General features: G+C 42.1%; 2 protein-coding genes across 3 annotated transcripts in view; one reads left to right on the top strand and one right to left on the bottom strand.

Annotated features, from left to right (window-relative positions):
- CDH23 (cadherin related 23) overlaps positions 1-25,421 on the bottom strand; it is a 1,761,581-nt gene that overhangs the window by 261,054 nt on the left and 1,475,106 nt on the right. The gene's annotated exons all lie outside the window — the stretch shown is intronic.
- Positions 1-25,421, top strand: part of VSIR (V-set immunoregulatory receptor) — a 93,736-nt gene that overhangs the window by 63,191 nt on the left and 5,124 nt on the right. The window contains exons 2-6 of the mRNA XM_073574904.1: positions 890-1,258; positions 8,242-8,295; positions 11,400-11,507; positions 22,897-22,924; positions 25,064-25,251. Of these exons, the coding sequence (XP_073431005.1) occupies positions 890-1,258; positions 8,242-8,295; positions 11,400-11,507; positions 22,897-22,924; positions 25,064-25,251 (747 nt within the window). The remainder of the gene's footprint in view (positions 1-889; positions 1,259-8,241; positions 8,296-11,399; positions 11,508-22,896; positions 22,925-25,063; positions 25,252-25,421) is intronic.

Below are 25,421 nucleotides of genomic sequence, written 5' to 3'. Positions count from 1 at the left end.
AGCCACACGCTCCGGTCCCAGTGCCGGTGGCAGTGCAAGGCAGGGCCAGGAGAATTGTGCAAGTCTCTCGAAAGTGAGTATGAGCCCTTAAAACGCCAAGAGCGGTCTGTGACCATTCCTGGCATCTAGTGCCAGGTATCAGCTGTGAGAAACAGCTGACAACCGGCTGCGATTGGTCGCACACCCCCTGTGAGCGCGGCCGATTGCAATAACGTACTATTCCGTCCATGGTCAAATTGTAACGGGTCACATGGACGGAATAATATGTCTGATGGCAGAAAGGGGTCAAAATCAGGTAACTTGATATATGTCTCTAATATAGTCCAAGAACAGGGGGCATTCCTCCTTCTAGTAGCAGTCATGTCAACAAGAAGAAGATGCAAATACACGCTGTGATCCTCTGCTGTACAACCCATGCCAGTGTATAATGTATCCTGCAATGTGTCGTACAGGGAGCAGAGGCAGTGCATTGGTCACTACCCCCTTCCCCATATCAACTTGATAGTGTCATGACTCCTGTGACTTTATCATGCTGGATTGTCACCTGTCTCCTCAGCCTGAGGAAAGCATCCAGAGGATCACAGCCTTTAAGTCAGCCCTGACCAAATTCAAATCACTTCAATTTATATATTACAGATGTGGCAAAAATAGAAAAAGCGCATAATAATTTTTTTTCTAACGTTATTATTATTATTATTAATAATAATAATAATAATAATATATGCAATAACATTATGATGATTTATGTTTTATACTTCTGAACCGTCCTTGTTAAGTGTTCTGCTTTAAAACTATATATAATTTCTTTAAATCATCTTCAGATGTCTAAGATTCAAAAATGTCTACAATTTAAACTTACAATTTTCTTTGTTTTCTTATTCTCTTCCAGATCAGATAGATGCATACTCATTATCTGCTCAATACATAAAGTATATTTGTCCAGAAGGACAGAATGTGAGCCTCACATGCAAGATCACTGGACATCCAAAGGATCAACATGAACAAGTGGCCATACATTGGAGTCATACTAGGGAAAGAAACCCAAACTGCACGGAGACAAAACGTTTGGGGAACGGAACAGACAGTGACTTTCACAAAACGCACAATAGAGGCCTCCTACACGGCAAGGTGTTCCACAAACCTCTTGTGAACGTCTCAGAAGTGAACAGTGGCGGGTACTGCTGTTTTCTGTATGAGATGGGTAACAAACATTATCGACATATATCCCACAGTTACATAGACTTTGAGGTGAAAACAGGTAATGTTTACTTTTGATACATTGTTATAATGACTAGAGATGAGTGAATTTGCTCGGGTCCCTCCTTATTCGGCAAGCTGTAGCGCTTACCGAATAAGCTGCAGAGGGAACCCGGATACATGGAGCGCGCCTGCTGATCAGCTGTCCGGTGCCATAGCTGCATGTGTCACGGCTGTTTCTATTCTTGTCATGATATATTATCTAAGATTATGAATAAATCCAATCCACAAGCCAGTGTATGCTAAATTTCCCTCGTAATGCAAATGAGACTTCTACATATAAGTGAGAACTGTAATGTACTAAAAGGGAACATGGTCCTTCAAGAACTATCCCTCCTGACTTCACGGTATCATGCATGCTCAATTCAGCGGAGCATCTATGTGTTCACATTGGGAAGACATCTTTGATGGTTGCCCATCTTCCTTGAGAACAAAGCCTCAGGTATGTTAGAATTCGACATGCTTGATACCTCAAGAAAAAAAGTCTCCAGCTACACTTTGGAGAAATGACTATACCACTGGTTCCATGATTTATCCATTCTGTACTGCGAGTGAAGTTGGATGTCGCATACTAAACCCAGCACCATACACAGCATCTACACCAAACAGAAGTTGTTTGTATAGCTTTCACGCAACTGCTCTCAACAATCATGGCACAGAGCAAGGCGACAATGGAGGGTAGAGAGGAGGTCTATCCTTTTTAGCAATGAGTTACTCTTTTGTCTTGGATGAAATGATAGTCAGAAATCGGTCTGGAGACCACACGTGGAACGCCATGAAAAGGCCTTTACAATGGAATGTCCGTCTTCCAGGATTATGATGTAGCATAATGTATGATAGCAGGACTCCTCTAGTGTTCATTCTGGATACACTAACTGCTAAACGTTACATTGATTTCATCAAGGAAGCATTATTTTGTCTGTTTCTCCTAAGTGTCCTAGAAGCCATTTTTTTAAATAACAATACCAGGACACATTATGCTAGTGTTTCTTTGTGTAGGTTTCCATTAACCAGATTAACATACACTCACTGGCCACTTTATTAGGTACACCATGCTAGTAAGGGGTTGGACCCCCTTTTGCCTTCAGAACTGCCTCAATTCTTCGTGGCAGAGATTCAACAAGGTGCTGGAAGCATTCCTCAGAGATTTTGGACCATATTGACATGATGGCATCACACAGTTGGCGCAGATTTGTCGGCTGCACATCCCTGATGCGAATCTCCCGTTCCACCACATCCCAAAGATGCTCTATTGGATTGAGATCTGGTGACTGAGGAGGCCATTTGAGTACAGTGAACTCATTGTCATGTTCAAGAAACCAATCTGAGATGATTCGAGCTTTATGACATGGCGCATTATCCTGCTGAAAGTAGCCATCAGATGTTGGGTACATTGTGGTCATAAAGGGATGGACATGGTCAGCAACAATACTCAGGTAGGCTGTGGCGTTGCAACGATGCTCAATTGGTACCAAGGGGCCCAAAGAGCGCCAAGAAAAAATTCCCCACACCATGACACCACCACCACCAGCCTGAACCGTTGATACAAGGCAGGATGGATCCATGCTTTCATGTTGTTTACGCCAAATTCTGACCCTACCATCCGAATGTCGCAGCAGAAATCGAGACTCATCAGACCAGGCAACGTTTTTCCAATCTTCTACTGTCCAATTTCGATGAGCTTGTGCAAATTGTAGCCTCAGTTTCCTGTTCTTAGCTGAGAGGAGTGGTACCCAGTGTGGTCTTCTGCTGCTGTAGCCCATCTGCCTCAAAGTTCGACGCACTGTGCGTTCAGAGATGCTCTTCTGCCTACCTTGGTTGTAACGGGTGGCAATTTGAGTCACTGTTGCCTTTCTATCAGCTCGAACCAGTCTGCCCATTCTCCTCTGACCTCTGGCATCAACAAGGCATTTCCGGCCACAGAACTGCCGCTCACTGGTTTTTTTTTCTTTTTCGGACCATTCTCTGTAAACCCTAGAGATGGTTGTGCGTGAAAATCCCAGTAGATCAGCAGTTTCTGAAATACTCAGACCAGCCCTTCTGGCACCAACAATCATGCCACGTTCAAAGGCACTCAAATCACCTTTCTTCCCCATACTGATGCTCGGTTTGAACTGCAGGAGATTGTCTTGACCATGTCTACATGCCTAAATGCACTGAGTTGCCGCCATGTGATTGGCTGATTAGAAATTAAGTCTTAACACACAGTTGGACAGGTGTACCTAATAAAGTGGCCAGTGAGTGTATATCGTATATGACAAATGTACAACATATTCTCTCCGAAAAGGTTTTACAGGTTGAGCAAAAAAGTAAGTTTAATTTGTGATGGAATGTTAGACAATTTACTACTTTCTGTAATCTAAAATTTTATTTCCATCTCAACCTTTCACGGCTGTTACTGTAATAATTCTGTACAGCTCTGACCATTGTACTCGGCCACTCTCCTCTATCTGTAGCTCTGAGTTACAAGCTCCCATAATTCCCATTCAAGTTACAGAAACAGCATATTTTATTGGCTGTTCCTGCAGCTCAACTTCAAGTGGTCAGAGCTGGATTTAGTTATTCCTTTCTCAGCAATAAAAGGCTAAAATGGAAATAACTCTTTAAGAAGACTGTCACTATTTACTTCCAGTAGAAACAAAACTCGTTTGTCATGTGAGGCACACATAGGTGCAGGAACTATATATTTAATACAAAAGACTATTGGAAATTTGTATTTTTTTTTATACATTGAACAATATTTAGTAAAACTGAACTACCTCTAGGTATCACAACATATGCTGCTACTTAACAGTATTAACCCCAAAGAAATACTTACTAGTTATGGCCATCATACAAGTGAATGTCTCCATGTTCAGTTTAGCAAAAATCATTAGTAGAGTATGTTCTCATTGATATTTATTAATTATATTATTTATTATCTATTATTTATAACTAGATGGTGGCCCAATTCTAACGCATCGGGTATTCTAGAATATGGCCAGCGGGGGTTATACTCACCTTCCGACGGCCCCCGATCTCCTCTCCACGCTCCTGGCATCTTCTGGTCCCATTAAAGCTTAGCGCGAAGTACCGGAGATGACATCACTATCGTGAGAGCGCGACGTCATCAGCGGTCTTTCGCGCAAAGCATTACTGGGACCGGAAGATGTCGGGCACGTGGTGAGAGGAGGGAAAGAGTCCGGGGGCCGTCGGAAGGTGAGTATATCACTATTGTTTATTTTAATTCAATTTTTTACAGGTTTATGGTATCCAGGGCCTGGAAGAGAGTCTCCTCTCCTCCGGTCCCTGGGTACCATCCGCACATTGAGCGCTGCGCCGGTCATCTCCCGGCTGCGTCGCCGCTGACCTCCGTGTGGCAGGAGATGACCCGCGGCAACCGTCGGGAGATCAGCAGCTAGTGCCGCAGATCCTTTGATGGTAGCGGTGGCGTGCGTCGTTCGAATGCCGCGCCAATTCGCAGCTGGACTGCGCCTGTCGCTGATTGGTCGCGCCCGGCCGGCCGCAACCAATCAGCGACGCAGGATTTCCGTTACAGACAGACAGAATTAGACGATTATTATCTAAATATTTGTAATTGGATTCTCCATTTTTTTGTCAACTAATTCCACAGGGAAAGGGAACATTTAAGGTAGTTTTATTAAAGGATTTTTTGATTATATAATATTGATGGCTTATTACGATAGTTAATGAATGACCTCAGAAATCAGCAGAAGGGCAGAGACCCCCCTCTGCTGCAATACACTGTACCACAAAGTCCTTACGTGGGTGGATTTGCCTAGTGATGCAGTGTATGGTGTGGCGCAACTGTCTGTGGGATCTGAAAAGCTGCAATACTAGGTACAACCACATTTATGTTAAGCAGATTTGGTTTCCAATATCTTATCTGTGCTGATGACACCCAATTATACACCCTGATATTACCCCCATGCTAAGGCCGGGGTCATACTACCGTAGAATAGTAGAATATGGACGAGTGCTATGCGAGAAAACATTGCATAGCACTCGGCCCAGTGTTAATCTATGGGGCAGCTCACATCACCGTTTATTTTCTCGGGCGTATTCAGTGTGCATGTAAAATCGCAGCATGCTGCGAATGGCATTGAGACTCGGCCGAGTCTCGGCTCACTCGCACCCATATAAGTCTATGGGTACAGGTGACACAACGCACATCACTTGGATATCATCCGAGTGTGGTGCGATATATGCCGACGCTGGCAATGGAAGAGATGAAGAAAATACTTTCTCCGCCTCCTCCGCTTGTCTGTGTGGGAGATGCTCAAAGCACAGTCGCATGACACTCCTACTCTGCTGCAAGTGGGAGCCGACGGTCATTAGCATATCAGTGATTGTCTGCACACTGTCTCTAACATAATGCACATATCCAATCGTGCACTTTCTCATATTACCTGCATTTTAAAGACCTCTCCAGAATCCAAACTTTTCTCACTTTTAAAGCTGCAAAACTGTTACTGTCACTCTTACTCATTCTTGTCTGGATTACAGCAACTCTCAAAAGATGGGTCTCCTCTAAGCAAACTTTCTCCTCTTCAATCCAACCTGAATGTGGCAGTGAGAGTCGTATTTCTCTCTGTTTACCCATCCACTTTTGAGTACAATATAAATTTCTCGCTCTCGCCCACAAAGCTCTCCACACTTCTGCACCACCCTATATCTTCTCCCTCATCTCTGTCTATCACCCAACCCATGGTCTTCGCTCTGAAACTGATCCACGACTAAAGGTACCATTACATTTAGCGATGCACCAGCAATCCCGACCACAATACGACCCGGTCAGGATCGCTGGTGCATCGCTAAATGGTCGCCAATGAGCTGCCAAACAGGCAGATCTCACCAGCGATGCAGCAGCGGTCAGCGGTCGTTACTTACCTGTCAGATGCGGCGATGAAGACATCCTCCCGCCCGCGTCCACGCGTTGCTTGTCGGCGCCAGCAGAAAGCCCAGCAGGAAGTGGCCGACGAGAAACGGCCCAGGACGTTCTCGCACGATCAGCGATCGCCTGCGGGGGAGCCGGTCGGAGGTAAGTGTCATATATAGCGATATCGCTAGCAATATCGCTGCTGCGTCACAAAATCGGTGACGCTTAGGCCGGTTTCACATTAGCGCTTTTTCAGCGCGCGCACGGCCGGGGGTAGCTCCTCCCCCGAGCTGGCTCTCTGCCCGGCGTGCCCGCCCCTTCCTTGTAGCGCCGCCTCCTAGCGGACAGCGGCGCCTGCGATCGGCGCACCCTATCTTTAGCATAGGGTGCGCCGATCGTGCGCAGGCCGTGCGCTAGTTGCGCTTTGACCTGCGCTGCGCACTTTTGACGGTGCGCCGTGCGCGCCAAAATCAAACTTTTCGGATTTTGGCGCGCACGGCGCACCGTCAAAAGTGCGCAGCGCAGGTCAAAGCGCAACTAGCGCACGGCCTGCGCACGATCGGCGCACCCTATGCTAAAGATAGGGTGCGCCGATCGCAGGCGCCGCTGTCCGCTAGGAGGCGGCGCTACAAGGAAGGGGCGGGCACGCCGGGCAGAGAGCCGGATCGGGGGCGGAGCTACCCCCGGCCGTGCGCGCGCTGAAAATGCGCTAATGTGAAACCGGCCTTAAGCGATATCACTAGCGATCTCGCTTAGTGTGACGAGGCCTTTACGAGCATGAAAAGAAAATCTGGGAAGAGCCTCTCCGTGTGGTAAATGTAGCGTTGCTACTTACTAAACAGCATGGATCCAATACCGTTGACCACTGGAGAAAGTTGACTTGTAACTTTATTTCACATGATTAAAAAAAGGTGTCCAGACAATTAAAAATCATTGCCCATGTGATCCTTTTCTTCCTTTTTTCTGTTGATTTAAGACTAACATCCTCCATAATCTGAACCTCCTACCTCCATCTTCAAGACTTCTCCAGTTTTCTGGAATGCACTACCCAGGACAATCTGACAAATACCTAACCCCCACATTATTTAGCGTGCTTTAAAAACACATCTCTTTATCACCTAACTTCACTAATCTAACGCTTAAAGGGCCTGTCACACTAAGCGATATCGCTAGCAATATCGCTATAACTTGTGACGTTATAGCGATATTGCTAGCGATATCGCTGTGTCTGATACTTACCTATGACAGGCTCCCCCGCTGGTAATCGCTGATCGCGCGAGAACGTCCTGGACTGTTTCTCGTTGTCAGCTTCCTGCGGCGCTTCCTGTGGAGAGACGAGCGTGGAGCCGGGCGGGAGGACGCAGGATCGCCTAGTGTGACAGGTAAGTAGCGACCCCCGTCCCCAGCGATGTCGCTGGTGAGATCTGCCTGTGTGGCAGCTCACTAGCGACCACTTAGCGATGTACCAGCGATCCTGACCGCGTCATATCGCTGGTCGGGATCGCTGGTACATCGCTAAGTGTGACAGTACCTTAATTCTTCCCTTTTTCTAAATTTTCCTCAGACTCTGGTCCCTCCTATTCATCTGTCTCTACTTCCTCTATGCACCCAATTAAACGCGGTATCTGTACATCTACAGATACTGGCTGATGACCAGATCTTAACGTTTATTTGAAATTCCCTATTTATTATAATGATGGCTGGACCACACATGACAAGCACATTCTACCTATTGTATCACCCCATCTCATTATAGATTGTAAGCTTGCGAGCAGGGCGCTCACTCCTCCAGTAACTGTTGAACTACTGTATGTGTTACTTTTTATTCTTTTATTATTTGTACATGTCCCCACTTAATTGCAAAGGGCTATGGAATATGTTTGCCCTATGTAAGTAAAATTATTATTATTGATTGTGGTGCCAGCTATTGCAGAGCAAAAGCTGCAGCATTTCAGCAAGCGTCACTATGTTAAGCTCATAGTAGCAGTTTCTTGGGATTTTGATCCCTAGATATCGTGGATTAATGTCCTATACTAAGGGAAACCCAGACTATGCAGTTATTAAAAATTGAATTCCACATTTAATTTCTTTTTCTTATATTTTAGATGACCCAAATCTTCAGACATGTTTGTTTGAATCTCGTGAGCAGGACAATGATGGTGAGGGAATATATACTTTTCTTTTTCTATGCCATTGTTAAGATATTATTAGTTAAAAGAATCTGAATGCTTTTATGGAAGTAGCTTAATTATACAGTGGCAATCAAAAATTATTCAACCCCCATCGCAAAATTCATAAACTTTCTGCTGTTTGCAATCAACTGATCAAATAAGAACAATTTAAATAGGTGAATATATAATTAATTTAACAAGTAATTTCGACAAATTCAACACAAAGGGCCTCTTTAAATGACTACTGCAAACTCAGAAATATTCAAACCCTTCGTGACAAGTGTCTCATCGTACTCTTGCTATGATTTAGTGTTTTTCTACACATAGGAATTGTATTCTGTCAATTTTTTATCCTGTATAATTAAAGGGCAAGTTCAATTTTGGAAATCCAAAATCCAACTCAGAATCTTCTAGGATTTCTCAAATCACTGGAAGGTGTGGACTGTATTGTCCTGCTCCTGTCCCTGAAGGCAACAATCACCTAATATAGATAATGTCTTGTTTTTTATATATGCATACGTCGTATAGTGTCACGTGGAATGTGAACTATGTACTGTGGTTTTACTGTATGTTGTAAACAGATACTGATATGGTAGTGAACGGCATAGGGTAAGAGATAGAATAGGGCATAAGCTGAGAATAGGCTCAGTACATATTGGGATAGTATAGTAATTGACGTTGACTCAAGGTACAGGTATAAGATACAGTTAATGTTTTGGACTAGCCCACAGTGGGAGGAGGTTAGCAAGGTTAGAAAAGGGACTCACTTCATGATAGTCAGATAGGTAAGTACAGTAACAAGGTCAAGTTTCAGTGGAATGGGCTACTATGGCCAGCATATACCAATCATTCAAGGCAGTGAGAGCCTGTACTAATGGAGACATTCTAGCAACGTCAGAAGCCCAAGGCTCGGCGTGGGGGCCAATGGGTGCATCATGTCATCTAGCACACAGGGGAGGATGGATATGGAACAGTGTGAAGGGCAAGTAGTCCACTGGACGTGACGTTCCTTGGACTGACAGTCAGTGGGCTTAGGGATAGTCCAGGAGAAACAAATGGTAGGTCTGAAGATGTGTTATGCTAAGGAAGTAAGGAGTGCAGTGTTGTGCCCTATCCCACATGTTACAACCTGATGAATTTGAACTGACCATTAAACATTTACTTGTTGCAAAGAACCTGGTGTCACTTGAGTTGAGTGCAGCAGCTCGTGAAGATGGAAGCCTAGATGCAGCAGAGGCCTGCACCCTGCAAGTGAGTGTGATGCACCCTTCCCCTGACAGCATAATGGGAATGGGATGCTGTTTTCCTCGGTCATGACTACAGCCCTTTGCAACTTTACACCAAGCCTTGGTGGACTTTGACACTATGCCAGAAATGATACCAGTAGCATTTCTGTTTAACAAAACTATGTTATGTTTTTAAGTTTTGAAGCATTTGATGGGCTGATTTCCCCCCACCCCCCAGGATGCCCATTTGGTAAAGCCAACTCAACCTGTCCTGAAAACTAGAAAAGTCACAGCATCTTTGTGCAACTATCTGTTGTGCTAAAAATGCAATGACCTTTCAAAGCTTTAGATCACCAATAGCTGCCACTGCGCAGGCAGCACCATCTTGGAGGAGGAAATTTTTTTTCTTCTCTAGCAAGATGGTGCTGATGTCGCATGCACAGTAGCAGCTATCGAATCACCTCTATATACACCGATAGCAGCTACTGCACAGGCAATGTACTTTTGTTATAGACTCAAGGAATGCTGGAGATTGGTCTGCAGACTACGTTGGCATGAAGAAGACCTAATGAAGGAACATCACACTGGTCCTTCTCCAGGGATTATGGTGTGGAGTGACTTCATATTTGGTAGTAGGATTCCTCTAGTCTTCATTCCAGATACACTAACAGTGCGGCGTTATATTGATTTTGTCATGGATTCAGTTGAATGGCCATTTTGCTCAAATTTCTCAGGATCTATTTTTCAATACGACAAGGTCAATCAGCATGGTACTCATGCTGCGGAGAGCAGCCTACATGGCAAGAAGCAGATCTTGATGTTTTGGATGGCCTAAAGGTCCTGTTACATTTAGCGATGCACCAGCGATCCCGACAACAATACGACCCAGTCAAGATCGCTGGTGCATCACTAAATGGTCGCTAGTGAGCTGCCAAACAGGCAGATCTCACCAGCGATGCAGCAGCGGTGGCGGTCGATATTTACCTGTCACACGCAGCGAGGGTGACGTCTTCCGCCCGCGTCCATGGAGTCGCTCGTCGGCGCCAGTAGGAAGCCGACGACGAGAAATAGACCATCCCGTTCTCGCACGATCAGCGATATCCAGCGGGGAGCCGGGTCGGAGGTAAGCGTCACATGTAGCGCGATCGCTACCGATATCGCTGTTGCGCCACAAAATCGGTGACGCTTTAGCGATATCGCTAGCAATCTCTTTATGTGTGAAGGGGGCTTTAGTCTGCTACCATTGCCAGCAGTATTCCCGGAAGTGTCTTCCATTGATCACATCTGGGACATCATTGGTGGGCATTTGCAAAAGTTGCCACAAGCAGTAGTTATTCATTTTGTGCCCCAGACTGTCCAGCATGGCAGAACATTCTTCCAACATCCATTAATACTCTCACTGATTACGTACCAAATGTGCGTGGATTTCTGCTCATTGTGCTTCTACTCGATACTGAATAAATTGAGATGATCTGAAAGCTTTGATTTTTTTATTATTTACATCCCATTAATATGTCCATCCATCCTGTCATCTCCATAATTCTACAACTTTTAGTTTTTGATGTTGCAACTTCAATGTTTAGAAATGCATTTTGGCCCGATGGAGACCAAATGTTCCTACGCTAATTGTACGGCTGTTAAACAGTATACACAAATAAAGCAGATGATTTTTTTTCCATTACTGGTTGCATTAAATTAACTGGATATTTTTGATAAAATAGAACATCACAGATCACGGTTTTTTTTTTTTAGTATTAATAGAAAACTTGCTGGATAACTTTTAATTAGTTTTCGCCTGCTACTTGCAATGTGTAGAATCTATTGCTTTGAGTTAAAAAACATAATTCTATTTTTTTTTCCTTCTAGGTACAACAGCAGCGTCCTTGGCAATAGCGGCCTGCATTGTTGGAGTCCTATGTATGCCTCTCATACTAGTTCTGGTTTATAAACAAAGAAAAGCCGGCACTAACAGAAGTATGTGTTCTAGGTGGAAATATACTATATTCCGATGGAGACAATGATAACTTTAGAAAGAATTCCCATGCTACTGAATTTATTGTAGAAATTTCTGCAAGTGAAAACTGGAGCCATTTGCCTGAATGGGAATGTTCCAAATAAATTGAAAAGTTCAGCTTCGTTTCCACAATGAGCTTTTGGTGCGGCATTGATGCTGCGTCAAAAACACTACGTCTTCCAGTTCAAGCAAAGTGGATGGGATTTAAAGAAATCTCCTGCCCACTGTGCCTTAATTTTACTCAACATAAACTGACCTGCGGTGCATGTTTCAATTCGCAGGGTGTCAAGGTGTCTTGCCATTACACAGAGTTTTCTGTGCAGATTTTCCCCCTAGAATTGCATTAGATACAGAAAATCCGCAGGAAAAAAAGCGCACATTTGTATCCATGGCGGAAATGCATCATAAACGCAAGTAATCTCCACCTAATAATAATAATAATAATCTTTATTTTTATATAACGCTAACATATTCCGCAGCGCTTTACAATTTGCACACATTTTCATCACTGTCCCCGATGGGGCGCACAATCTAAATTCCCTATCAGTATGTCTTTGGAGTAAGTATATCAATATCACCTAAGTATATCAATAAAGTTTTGCCAAATACCTGGACGTATACAAAACAAAACAGCTTTGTTTAAAGCATGAAGCACAAAAAGAGACAAAAATGCCGCATCAAAAATGCAATAAGAATGGATGTTAAAAAACCACATGCAAAAACACAATGAAAACCCGCAAGTAACCTTATTTAAAGTAAGGTGAAGAAATGGTGCAGAAAGTCTGCAGCGTCAAAAACTCACCTAAAGCTTAAGGCCATGTGCACACGTTGAGTATTTGGTCAGTATTTTACCTCAGTATTTGTAAGTCAGTACCAGGAGTGGGTGATAAATCCAGAAGTGGTGACGTGCTGCTATTCTACTTTTCCTCTGATTGTTCCACTACTGATTTTGGCTTACAAATACTGAGGTAAAATACTGACCAAATACTGAATGTTTAGACGGGGCCTAATAGAAAAAAATCCACAGCATGTGAGGACACTCTTAGGCTATGTGCACTCGGTGTGGATCCTCCCGTGGATTTTTCCGGGCGGATTTTACTAAATCCGCAGTTCAAATGACCTGCATTTTTCCTGCGGATTTCTTCCTTTTTTTGCGGTTTTACTGCTGTTTTTGTGCGGTTTTCCACCTGCGGATTTGTAGAATGGAGCAGGTGGAAAACTGCAGCAAAACCGCACAAAAGAAGTGACATGCTGCTTTTTTTTTTCTGCACGAAAACCGCGCGGAAAAATCTGCAGCATGTGCATAGCGTTTTTTTTTTTTTTACATAGGCTTGAATGGTACCGTACATCACCTGCAGTTCTGCTGCAGATCCGCAACGGCAAATCCTCTGCGGATCCGCAGTAGAAACCGCACCGTATGCACAGACCCTTAGGCCTCAATCAGACATCCTTTTTCTTTTTCTGCGTATGAGAAAATAGGATTGATTATTCTGACCAAACTCTGATCATAGTTTGTTCAGAATGTGGTACGAGTGTCATTTGATATTTTCATACCTGAAGAAATTATAATAAAAAATAAAACCAATTTCTTCACATTCTCCATTCTGGCAGTCTATGAACATTGAACCACACTCTGATTACATCGGAGTGCGGTCCGATTGTTTGTCACCGAACCATTGACTTGGATTGACAATTTTGATCCCATCTCTGGACCAAAATCAGACACTTCTCTGCGGACCACTCCGTCCGATTAAAAAAATCGGACTTGTAAATAGCACCATAGACTATAATAGGTGCCTGAATGAGCTCCTAGAAACAAATGTGTCTGTTTACATCCAGTCTGAACAAAAAAGATTCAGTTAGTTTAGCATTAAAAATGAAATAATAAGACATTTCCTTTTCCTACCCCAAAAATCACCTAATTTTTAGGTTGACAAATGTTGACCAAAATTTTTTTGAGCAAAATTCTGAATTTTTTGGTTCTCAATCTATGTTGAATTTTTTTTTTTTTTTATACATCCACAGCATGTCTATTATTATTGCAGAAATATATCTTTTTTATGCGTATTTTAATCATGCAAAACGTGCTTTTTATTTTTTTTTTTTTTTTGTGTGTGTGTGCGTCTGTTGTGTGTCCGCATCAAGAAGCGCACACAAAAATGCATGGCTAAGTGCAAAAATATATGTGGATTTCAGATGCAAGAACAATACATTACAGTAGTTTTTATTAGTACAAATGTTTAAAACCGTAAAAAAGGAGTCACAAGGATTGGGGTTGTTATCAAAAGATGGAGAAGACGTGTACATTGCTAAAAAAAAACAATGTAAACCAGACAAAAAATATATTAAATGCCTATCATAGATTCAAATGGAGGTGAAACTGTTGTGAGTTCATTTTCTGGTCCACCAGTTGTGAGTTCTCCTTCCAGGCTCCCTCTGGTGGTAACAGGAGGTAGTGAGGCTGATTTAATCAGTAGAAATCTGCCACCTGATAATGAGGATGACGATTGGACCTCAGGAATCTCAGACTGGATTTAAGACAGCTGATGCCCTATTCTGGTGCTGGTGATTCCTTCTTGCTTGTCAGGTCTTGGTTTTCAGCTCTGTTCCAGTCATCTAAAGCTAAGTTTTTCTGCTAATGTTCACACTTGATTTTGTTGGTCTATTCAGTTTTTTGTGTGGTCAGCCAGCCCCGGCTGGGGCTGCGCTAAATTTCCACTCTTATTTATCTGTATTTGCCAATTTGCTTTTTGTCCCTTATTAGATTGGCCTCTTTTTGCGCTGTCTCAGAATATTTCAGAGTGCTGATATAGTGGGAGAAGTCTAGTGACTTCAGGGTTAATTTTGCTATCAGAAGTGTTGGACTTTTTTTTGTAGGGTTTTTTGCAGATTGCAGACAGTGTCTTTCCTTTCCTATCCTTTCTAGTTAGTTTGGGCCCCATCGTTTGCTCAGCCTATTTTCCTGCCTGTGTTTGTGCTTTCATCTTGTTTCACCGTCAATACATGTGTGGGGGCTGTCTTTCCTTTTGGGGTCTGCTCTGGGGCAGTTAGTTTTCCCCTTTTCTTGCTTCAGGCTTATTTAGTCCTCCGGCTGTGACGAAGCGTCTAGGACCATCGTAGGTACGCACCACGGCTGCTGCTAGTTGTGTGGTTAGGATCAGGGATCTACAATCTGCATAGTTACCAACCTCTCTGGTTTTCTGTTACTAATCTTGTTTTGTTTTTTTTCTCCTCGATAATCCAATCATAACATGAAACCATAAAAATGGAGCTACACAAGCGCTAAAGGAAATGCCCAAAGGAGCAAGTATATGTATGTCATGTAAAGTATATCCCAAGTGTGATATCTTTAGTGATGCTCAATACTTCAAAAGTTTATTACACTATATAAAACTTACAGTGGCATGTAAAGGTTTGGGCACCTCTGGTCAAAATTACTGTTGTTGAAGATGAGTTGATTTCTAAAAGACCTAAAGTTAACAAAGACATATTTCCTTTGAATTTTAGGCACAAAAATAAATATATTTTCATCTTTTACATTTTAAAAGTTACAAAATGGAAAATAGGCTGATGCAAAATTTTGGGCACCCTGCATAGTGTTAGTATCTAGTAGCACCCACCTTTTGAAAGTATCACAGCTTGTAAACTCTTTTTGTAGCCAGCCAAGAAACTTTCAGTTCTTGTTTGAGGGATTTGCATCTATTCATCCTTGGAAAATTCTTCAAGTTCTCTCAGATTCCTGGGTCATCTCACATGAACTTCTATTTTGAGATCTAGACACAGATTCCCAATGATGTTCAAATCAGTGGATTGTGAGGGCCATTATAAAACCTTCACCTTTCGCCTTTTGAGGTAGTCTGTTGTGGATTTTGACGTGTGTTTAGGACAATTATCCATTTGGAGAAGCCATCCTCTTTTCAACTTCAGCTTTTTTGCAGATGGTGTTATGTTTGCATCAAGAATTTGTTGAAATATCATTGAATCCTTTCTTCCCTCCACCCTTGGAAGTGTTCCCCGTGCCATTTGCTGCAACACAATCCAAAAGCATGATTGATCCACCCCCATGCTTAATGGTTGATGTGATGTTATGTTCCTGAAATTCTGTCTTTTTTTTCTCCAAGCATATACTTTTTAATCATTGTGGCCAAAGAGTTCTATTTTAACTTCATCGGTTCACAAGACTTGTTTTCAAAATGCATTAGGCTTGTTTAGATGTTCTTCTGCATACTTCTGATAGTGAACTTCATGGTGAAGACACAGGAGAGGTTTTCTTCTGTTGGTTCTTGCATGAAGGCCATATTTGTGCAGGTGTCTCTGAACAGTAGAACAATGTACCACAACTTCAGAGTGTGCTAAATCTCTCTGAAGGTCTTTTGCCATCAAGCATGGGGGTTCTGATTTGCCTTTTTAATAATCCTACAAGTAGCTCTCGCTGAAATTCTGCTTGATCTTACAAACCTTATCTTGACCTCCACTGTCCCCATTAACTGTAATTTCTTAATTACATTTTGAACTGAGGAAAGGGCAACTTGATAACAGTTTGCTCTCTTCTTACAGCCTTCTCATATTTTGTGGACCTCCCCCATTTTAATTTTCAGAGTGCTAGGCAGCTGCTTAGAAGAACCCATCACTGCAGTTTTTGGTACAAAGTTAGAGGAGGCAGGGTTTTTACAAAGCTGGGAACATTGCATCACCTGGCCTTTTCTAACGATGATAGTGAACAAGCCATAACCATAACAGGCTAATTAATATCTGAAACCTTGGCCGAAGTTTTCTGAGCACACAAATCTCCAAGAGTGCCAAAATTTACAAATTTAGCATCAGTCCATTTTCCTTTAGTAATTTTTAAAATATAAAAGATTAAAAAAAATATATACAGTGGGGAAAAAGTATTTAGTCAGCCAACAATTGTGCAAGTTCTCCCACTTAAAAAGATGAGAGAGTCCTGTAATTGACATCATAGGTAGACCACAACTATGAGAGTCAAAATGAGAAAACAAATCCAGAAAACCACCTTGTCCTGTTTGGCAAGATTTATTTTCCAAATTATAGTGGAAAATAAGTATTTGGTCATTAACAAAAGTTCACCTCAATATTTTGTTATATATCCTTTGTTGGCAATAACAGAGGTCAAACGTTTTCTGTAAGTCTTCACAAGGTTGGCACATTCTGTTGGTGGTATGTTGGCCCATTCTTTCATGCAGATCTCCTCTAGAGCAGTGATGCTTTGGGCTTGTCGCTGGTCAACACGGATTTTCAAATCCCTCCAAAGGTTTTCGATGGGGTTGAGATCTGGAGACTGGCTAGGCCACTACAGGACCTTCATGTGCCTTTTAAAAAGCCACTCATTTCTTGCCCTGGTGGTGTGCTTGGGATCATTATCATGCTGAAAGACCCAATCACGTTTCATCTTCAATGCCCTTGCTGATTGAAGGAGGTTTGCACTCAAAATCTCACGATATATGGCCCCATTCATTCTTTCATGTACACGGATCAGTTGTCCTGGTCCCTTTGCAGAGAAACAGCCCCAAAGCATGATGTTGCCACCCCCATGCTTCACAGTATGTATGGTGTTTTTTTTTCGATGCAACTCAGCATTCTGTCTCCTCCAAACACGACAAATTTTGTTTCTACCAAACAGTTCTACTTTGGTTTCATCAGACCATATGACATTCTCTCAATACTCTTCTGGATAATCCAAATGCTTTCTAGCAAACATCAGATGGTCCCGGACATGTACTGGCTTAAGCAGGGGGACACGTCTGGCACAGCAGGATATGAATCCCTGGTGGTGTAGTGTGTTACTGATGGTAGCCTTTCTTACGGTGGTCCAGGCTCTATGCAGGTCATTCACTAGGTCCCCCCCATGTGGTTCTGGGATTTTTGCTCACCGTTCTTGTGATCATTTTGACCCCACGGGGTGAGGTCTTTCGTGGAGCCCCAGATCGAGGGAGATTATCGGTGGTCTTGTATGACTTAAATTTTCTTATTATTGCTCCCACAGTTGATTTCATCACACCAAGCTGCTTGCCTATTGCAAATTCAGTCTTCCAAGCCTGGCTACAATTTTATTTCTGGTGTCTTTCGACAGCTCTTTGGTCTGATAAGAAGATCAAACAGGTGCCATCACTACAGGTAGTGAGGGGAGGACAGGTGAGCCTCTTAAAGAAGTTACAGGTCTGTGAGAGCCAGAAATCTTGCTTGTTTTTAGGTGACCAAATACTTATTTTCCACCATAATTTGCAAAATAAATCTTGCCAAATCAAACAAGGTGATTTTCTGGATTTGTTTTCTCATTTTGACTCTCATAGTTGTGATGTCAATTATAGGCCTCGCTCATCTTTTTAAGTGGGAGAACTTGCACCATTGGTGGCTGACTAAATACTTTTTTCCCCACTGTATATTTTGCCTAAAATACAAACGAAATGTGTCATCTTTAATTTTAGGCCTTTTAGAGATCATTTCATTTATAACTTGCTTAACTGTTCACAATAATATCAATTTTGACCAGGGGAGCCCAAACTGTTACAACTTTTAAATGCCACTGTATATTGTAAAATTGGAATGTAATCAGGATGAGCATAGAAACCCAAACATGATGATAAAATGTTGCAATAAAATATATAACATTAATATAAAATAATATTATAAAAATGTAAAGACTACAACAAACTTATCACCTTTCTCTACCTGTGATGCTGTCAAAACCTGATGAAGGCTGTGGTAAAATTCATATTGTGGTTTGGCGACATCCCAGGTGGAGAGAAACGTTATAGGTAAGTTTGTTGAAGGCGTTACATTTTTATAATTGGTGTTTGTGTACATCCCGTTTACTTCCTAGTTTTCCAAGATTTATATTGAATAGTGTAATAGTGTCTTGCGGTATTGAACATCAATCAGATTTATGATATACATGTACTTTTTTAGGATTTACATATTTTTGCTCTTTTGTGCATTTCCTCTAGATCTTGTGCGATCCATTTGTGGATGATTTAAAATATATTTACTCGTCATATTCAAAAGTTTTGGCATTTATACTAGTTTTGTTATACACATGTTTATTTCATTTGTGTGTACTGGAGCAACACAAAAAAAAATAGAAAAAAAGGAAAATTGAACGTGATTTCACACAAAATTCCAAAAATGGGCCAGACAAAATTGTTGGCACACTCAACTTAAAGGGAACCGGTCACCCTTTTTCCCCTTTTTGGCCGCTATAAGATGCGGCCACTGCCTTTCAGGGCTTATCTAGAGCATTCTATAATGACCTGAAAGATAAGAAAAAATAACTTTTACTATACTCACCCGGGGGGGCGGTCCGGTCCGATGGGTGTCGCAGTTCTGCATCTGGCACCTCCCATCTTCTTGCGACGCCACCTTCCTGCTTCCTTCATCGCTCCAAGGCATCGCGCTCCTGCGCAGGGGTACTTCTCTGCCCTGTTGAGAGCAGACCAAAGTACTGCAGTGTGCAGGCGCTGGGCCTCTCTGACCTTTCCCAGAGCCTGCGCACTGCAGCAGTACTTTGCTCAACAGAGCAGAGAAGTACGCCTGCACAGGAGAGCGATTATAGAATGCTGTAGATAAGCCCTGAAAGGCAGTGGCCACATGTTATAGCTGCCAAAACAGGTGACCTTTAATATTTGCTTACACACCCTTTGGAAAAATGACTGCACTCAATTGCTTCCTATAACCATCAACAAGCTTCTTCACCTCGCAACTGGAATTTTGGACCACTCTTCTTTTGAAAACTGTTCCAGTCTCTCATATTTGAAGGGTGTTTTCTGCCAACAGTAATTTTAAGATTGCTTCACAGGTTTTCAATGGAATTTATATCCAGGCTCAATTTTGGCCAGTTCAGAACTCTCAATCACTTTTTCATCCAGAGTGCTTCTCAAAGTGTGTTTGGGGTCATTGTCTTGTGGGAAGACCCATAACATAGGACGGAAGACCCATAACATAGGACGCAAACCCTGATTTCTGACACTAGGCACTACAGTACATTGCGACCCAAAATTCTTTGGTAATCTTCAGATTTCTTGTTGCCTTACACACAGTGAAGGCACCCAGTGCCAGAGGTAGCAAGACACCCCAAAACATCTTTGAACCTCCACCATATTTGACTGTAGGTACTGTGTTCTTTTCTTTGTAGGCATCATTCCATTTTTGGTAAAGAGTAGAATGTTTTACCAAGAAGCTCTATCTTGGTATCACTTGTCCACAAGACAGTTTCCCAGAAGGATTCTGGCTTACTCACGTACATTTTTGGCAAAGTGCAGTCTAGTTTTTGAATGTGTGTGTCAGCAGTGGAGTCCCCTTGGGTTTCCTACTATATTGTTTCATTCAATTGTCGATGGATAATTTGTTCTGACATGGATGCACCCAAAGCCTGCAAGACAGCTTGAATTTATTCAGAACTTATTAGTGGCTGCTTATTCACCACCCGGACTATCCTGTGTTGCAACTTTTCATCAATTTTTCTCTTCCATTCATGTTCAGGGAAATTAGCTACAGTGCCGTGGGTTGTAAACTTCTTGATTATGCTACACGCCATGGACAAAGGAACATCAAGATCTATATAGAGATGGACTTGTAACTTTGAGATTGTTGATATTGATCAATAATTTTGGTTCTCAAGTCCTTAGTCAGTTCTCTTCTCCTCTTTCTTTTCGCCATGCTTTGTGTGGCACTCACAAATACACAATGCAAAAATTGGTTTCAGGTACGATTTTCATATTGCCTTCACCTGTTACTTGCCACAGGTGCGCTTGAATGAGCAATACATGCTTGAATCCTATTTGCCTTTTTTTGCTATGTTTTTGTGTTGTTCCAGTACACACAAATGAAATAAAGATGTGTATAACAAATCATGTGTTCAGTAATTTGAAATAATTTTCTGGGAGAAATACTTAATTTTCTGGAACAATTTCAAGGGTGCCAACACTTTTGGCCATGACTGTATGTCTGTGGTAGACCTGTATTATATTTTTCTGTGTGGATTGTCATGTTTATTTTTAATGTTCACCTCCTCTCGATCCTGGAATGTCATCCCTACTCTGTGTGACTCATTGTTATTGGTTTTATCCTTTTTTATTAATTATAACATTTTTAGGAATATTTTTGTGGGTAATTTGGTCATTGTTTGCTTATAGGATAAAAATTTGTAAGTTACCATATGTGCCCTGTATTATACTTCTTTTGCTTCTTAGATATAAAGAGGCCAATGAGTGATGCTTTATAAATAAAACTGTTTACATTTTACTACAGGAAACAAAATATACACATAAAAATGCATACAATTTGAGCAAAGAAGTAACACAAAGTGAAACAAATGACACAAGAACCAAAGTAAATAGCGCAGGGAGTGCTAACTATATATAAATAGTCCATAAAGCAATGTCTGCACAGTATTCAAAATATTGTAACCATCTCTCAAGTAATTCAAATGACCATATCCTTAGTAAATATATCATTCAAGTGCGGCATTTAAAGTAAATGGGCTGCAGCAGTGTATGTATAGTAATTAGTGTAGGTTCAACTGCTGCTGCATACGCACATTGATGCCTGCATTGCAAGAAATGGAACAATATCAGCCATAATATATAATAGCAGCAGTGGACACTCCAATGAGAGTTAGTAAATATATGTATGTATTCATCAAATGTAGCAGTCATTACCCATAGCTGTGGACAGGCTAGCACTCCTGTGCACCAACCCCAACTCACGTTTCACTAAACAATAGCTTCATCAGGGGGCATGGCCTATCCTTTGCAATATCCCTCTATTTATGTTTTGGACCTGCGGTCAGCTGACCGATTAGGGCTAATCACGTTGCTGGATCCGGCACATGTGCAGTAACATCCGTAAGGTCCTACTAGTTTGCATCTGCCTGGCGCTTTTGCTTCTTATAGTTTATAGCGCTAACATATTCCGCAGCGCTTTACAATTTGCACATATTATCATCACTGTCCCCGATGGGGCTCACAATCTAAATTCCCTATCAGTATGTCTTTAGAATGTGGGAGGAAACCGGAGTACCCGGAGGAAACCCACGCAAACACGGGGAGAACATACAAACTCCTTGCAGATGTTGTCCTTGGTGGGATTCGAACCCAGGACCCCAGCGCTGCAAGGCTGCAGCGCTAACCACTGAGCCACCGTATGTTTTGTTTTGTTTTTTTTTTTTTACAAATTCTAGAATCCTGCTCTAATGCATACTGTATTACAAAGCTATTCTCCTTGTACCTAATATTGAGACACATTTGTGCACTTGTGCCTACATGTCCATATTACCAACTTGAAGGACTACAACAGATCTGTGCAGATTGAATAGCAATAGCTACAGTATGTGCTTCCAAAAGAAATCAGAACTGGTCCACATCATAATTTACATTTTTGAGCAGAGACCGTTTAGTTTAGATACTATCTTTCAATACTCACCCAAAAATAGGAAATGGGCAGGGAAAGTAGGCAGGAGCAAACCCTACATGCACTTTCAGAATGATTTATCAAAAGCAAAGGTGGCTTGAAATTATTGACGCAAAAGTTTGGCCAATGTTTTAGGCATGAATAGAAATAAAAACATGGATAACAACACATTTTTTAATTGCAAAATATGCCTGAAGCCATAAATGTGGCCCTTTGATCCTATCGTGCAGCCACAGGCTGTAAACCATATTGTAAGATTAAAGTTGCTTCTTTATACGTAATATATCGTATTTTTCAGATTATAAGATGCTCCAGGATATAAAAGACGTACCCCAAATTTTGAGGAGAAAAATACGAATTTTTTTCTATAAAATGGTGGTGCTCCTCATAATCCATGTGTCTTATTGCTTACTGGTGGCTGCAGTGAAGCGGGGTCTGAGGTAGGAGTGGGGTGATGCTGCGGGCCGCAGGCTGGGTTGAGGGGGACTCCGATGTGCGGCGCACTGCTGCAGGTGTCCGCTGCTGCGGGGGTGTCAGGCAGTGCTGCGGGGGGTGTCCGGCGCCGCAGCAAGGGCTCTGCCGACATTTTGCGAAATTCCAGACTCTGGGAAAGTGGCCACCGAACCAGCGCTGAGATCTCATCTCCCGAGAGATGCACCCCTATTTTCCCCCCAAATTTTGGGGAAAAAAGTGTGTCTTATAATCCGAAAAATTAGGCAAGAAAATACGGTAAGAATATCTCTGATCCTATATTATTAGTAATATGAATGCACTTAAGCAGAAAGGAGCCGATTCATTATGTGTGCCAGTCTTAATGACTTTCATGACTTGCCCCCTTTAGTATTTTATATTTAACATAGGTGAAAATTATAGAATTTTACTATGTAATTCGAGTAAAGACAAACTTTTCTTTTTCTTTCTTAGGAGCACAAGAGTTAGTAAGGATGGATAGGTATGTTTGAATGAATGTTACAAAGCTATATATTGTTGTGTCAGACTGGGTTGACATTACGTTTTTGCCACCCGTAAGTAATCAGTCAGAGCTTCCATCTAAATCCCTGAAAAACAGGACTCAGGCTTATCTGCCAATGAAGACTTTTCGACAGCGTCCACCCTTTTGAAACAGGCACAAAAACAGGCGGAACCCACGCCGATTTTTTATTATTTATTTATAGCGCAGGTGTGACTAATGAATTCTCCCATCTGCCACTCCTGCTCTCACTGTAATTAGTGGTAAGAGGTGTCGGATAATGGGATCAGTAGTCACATCAGCTGACACCAGTGACTGGAGGTAAACTTTATACCTCTGATCACAGCTGAGCGCACACGCTGTCTTTTGACAGCACGGGAACTGCCGCTCTGTGACCAGCGGGGATGATTTAACCGCCGATCAGAAGCGGTGTTTGCCGCGCTGTCATGCACATGACAGTACTTCAAACACTGGATGTTCGGGCCTCCCATTCAAGTGAATTGGGTCCAGATTTGGGTCCAGGTACTGTTTTGGTACCCGAACCCAAACTTTTTGTAACTGTTTGGCCAAACCCGCTGGACCTGAACATCCAGGTCCGCCCATCTCTAATCACCAATGCATGCTAGGATACTCAAACAAAGCATCATTGGGGGGGAGGGGGCAGAATCTGCGGTCACTGTTACAGCCCCTGTCCCCTCTGTGAAATTAAGCATCATCAGTGATGATCTGATTATCGTTTCAGAGGCTGTGCTGTCTCCTCTGTGCACATCGCTGTACCTGAGCTGTCTCCTCTGTGCACAGCGTCTCCTCTTTTGCCTTAGAAATAATAATAAGCTGGCAACAGAGTGATGTCACTATACCCAGCAGAGACCAGTGATGTCATCTAAGTGGGCGGCACAAGTCTCCTGCACCGCCGAAAATAGTAACACCACTCTGCTGCCGGCTTATTACTATTCATAAGCCAACAACAGAGCAGTTGCTTGCAGAGAGGAGACAGCGCTGCGCACAGAGGAGGCAGTGCACAAGAGCTTTGCCCAAGGGAGACAGCGCAGGGACAGCACCTGAAACGAGCAACACTGATGGCTCTTTTCAGGGAGGAGGCAGTGGCTGCCACAGTGACTGCAGCCGCTTCCCCATGATGACACTTCAATTGAGTATCCCAGCATGCACTGGTGATACTCAAAAGAATCGTGATCAGAACAGAAATAGAAAAAAAAATACAATAGCTGTTAGATAGTGTAGTAGGGGGGAGCGGTAGGGAATTTTTAAAGCAAGTATATTAGAAAATAGATTACATTAAAGGAATAAATAGATAGTACTTTTCCTCCGTACCACGCCTTTAAGTGTAAACTAAATGCCAATTAAATGTAGAAAGTGGCCAACCCAACAATAAAATTCTGGTATTTCTATTATTTTCTCTTTATAGTGTTTACCAATCAGGATAGTTAATTTTAGATTTACATATACTGAACCTGTATGGACATGACCATAGCACATGTGTATTTTTTTATTTTTATTTTCAATAGGAAAAAATGAGGTCAATTGAACTTTTACATTTTATTTTACATTTTTTTTATATATTTAAAAAAATGTATATTTTTCCATATTTTTGTCACCTCAGGAGATTTGAACCTGGGAACATTTGATCACTTATATCATATTACAAAAATCACGTTCATCCATGAACAGCCACAGGTTGATCTTAAGAGGAGTATTCTGTCAGAAGACCCCTGACTGTCATGGAAACCCATTGGTGTTGTGAAGGACTTGGCACGGCTCTCCCTGGGCCATATGTTGTAAATACCACCATGCGATATTGACCTTGACATTTAACGGGTGAACAGCAGAGGGCTAAGCTAAACACTTGGCTGTTATAGGCAGATGATGGCAGAAAACCACAGCCATTGTCTGCCATGAAAGATGCCGGCTCATCAACCTAGCCTGCACCAAAGATCCTGAATCCGGATGCTTGTGGTTGCATTGCTAAGAACATCTTCAAAACCATTGATAAAATCCCCCAATGTTAACAATTTAATAGTAGAATTGGTTGTCTGTTTTAATCATTAATCAGATCAGCCAATGCAGCCTATGTAGCTCATCATTAATTACTTATTCTTTCAGTGAAGCAGGCGTTGATGGTATTGAAAATCCTGTCTTTGATGATCCACCTATTGGAAATACTGAACAGAGACCTAGACTTATTTTCATGGCTAGTCGTCAGCAGTCAGATTCAGGTCGACATCTGCTCTCTGAACCCAATACTCCGCTCTCCCCACCAGGACCCAATGATTGCTTTTTCCCTTCACTTGGTAAGTTTGCATCTGCAGTCAAAATTGGGATAAGCTTGGATTTGTATACATCACCACAATAATCACACAGCTTCAAAAATGTGTGTTATATACTGTATATATATATGTTTGAATGTCTTGTTGAAGTGGAATTTACTTCTGTTTTTACATAAGTACACATTGGCCTTTTC

The sequence above is a fragment of the Dendrobates tinctorius genome, unplaced genomic scaffold, assembly GCF_039654945.1.
Source record: "Dendrobates tinctorius isolate UK_male_01 unplaced genomic scaffold, ASM3965494v1 ptg000040l, whole genome shotgun sequence".
Lineage (NCBI taxonomy): Eukaryota > Metazoa > Chordata > Amphibia > Anura > Dendrobatidae > Dendrobates > Dendrobates tinctorius.
The sequence above is the reverse complement of the archived record's forward strand: the minus strand, read 5'-3'. Positions and strand labels throughout refer to the sequence as shown.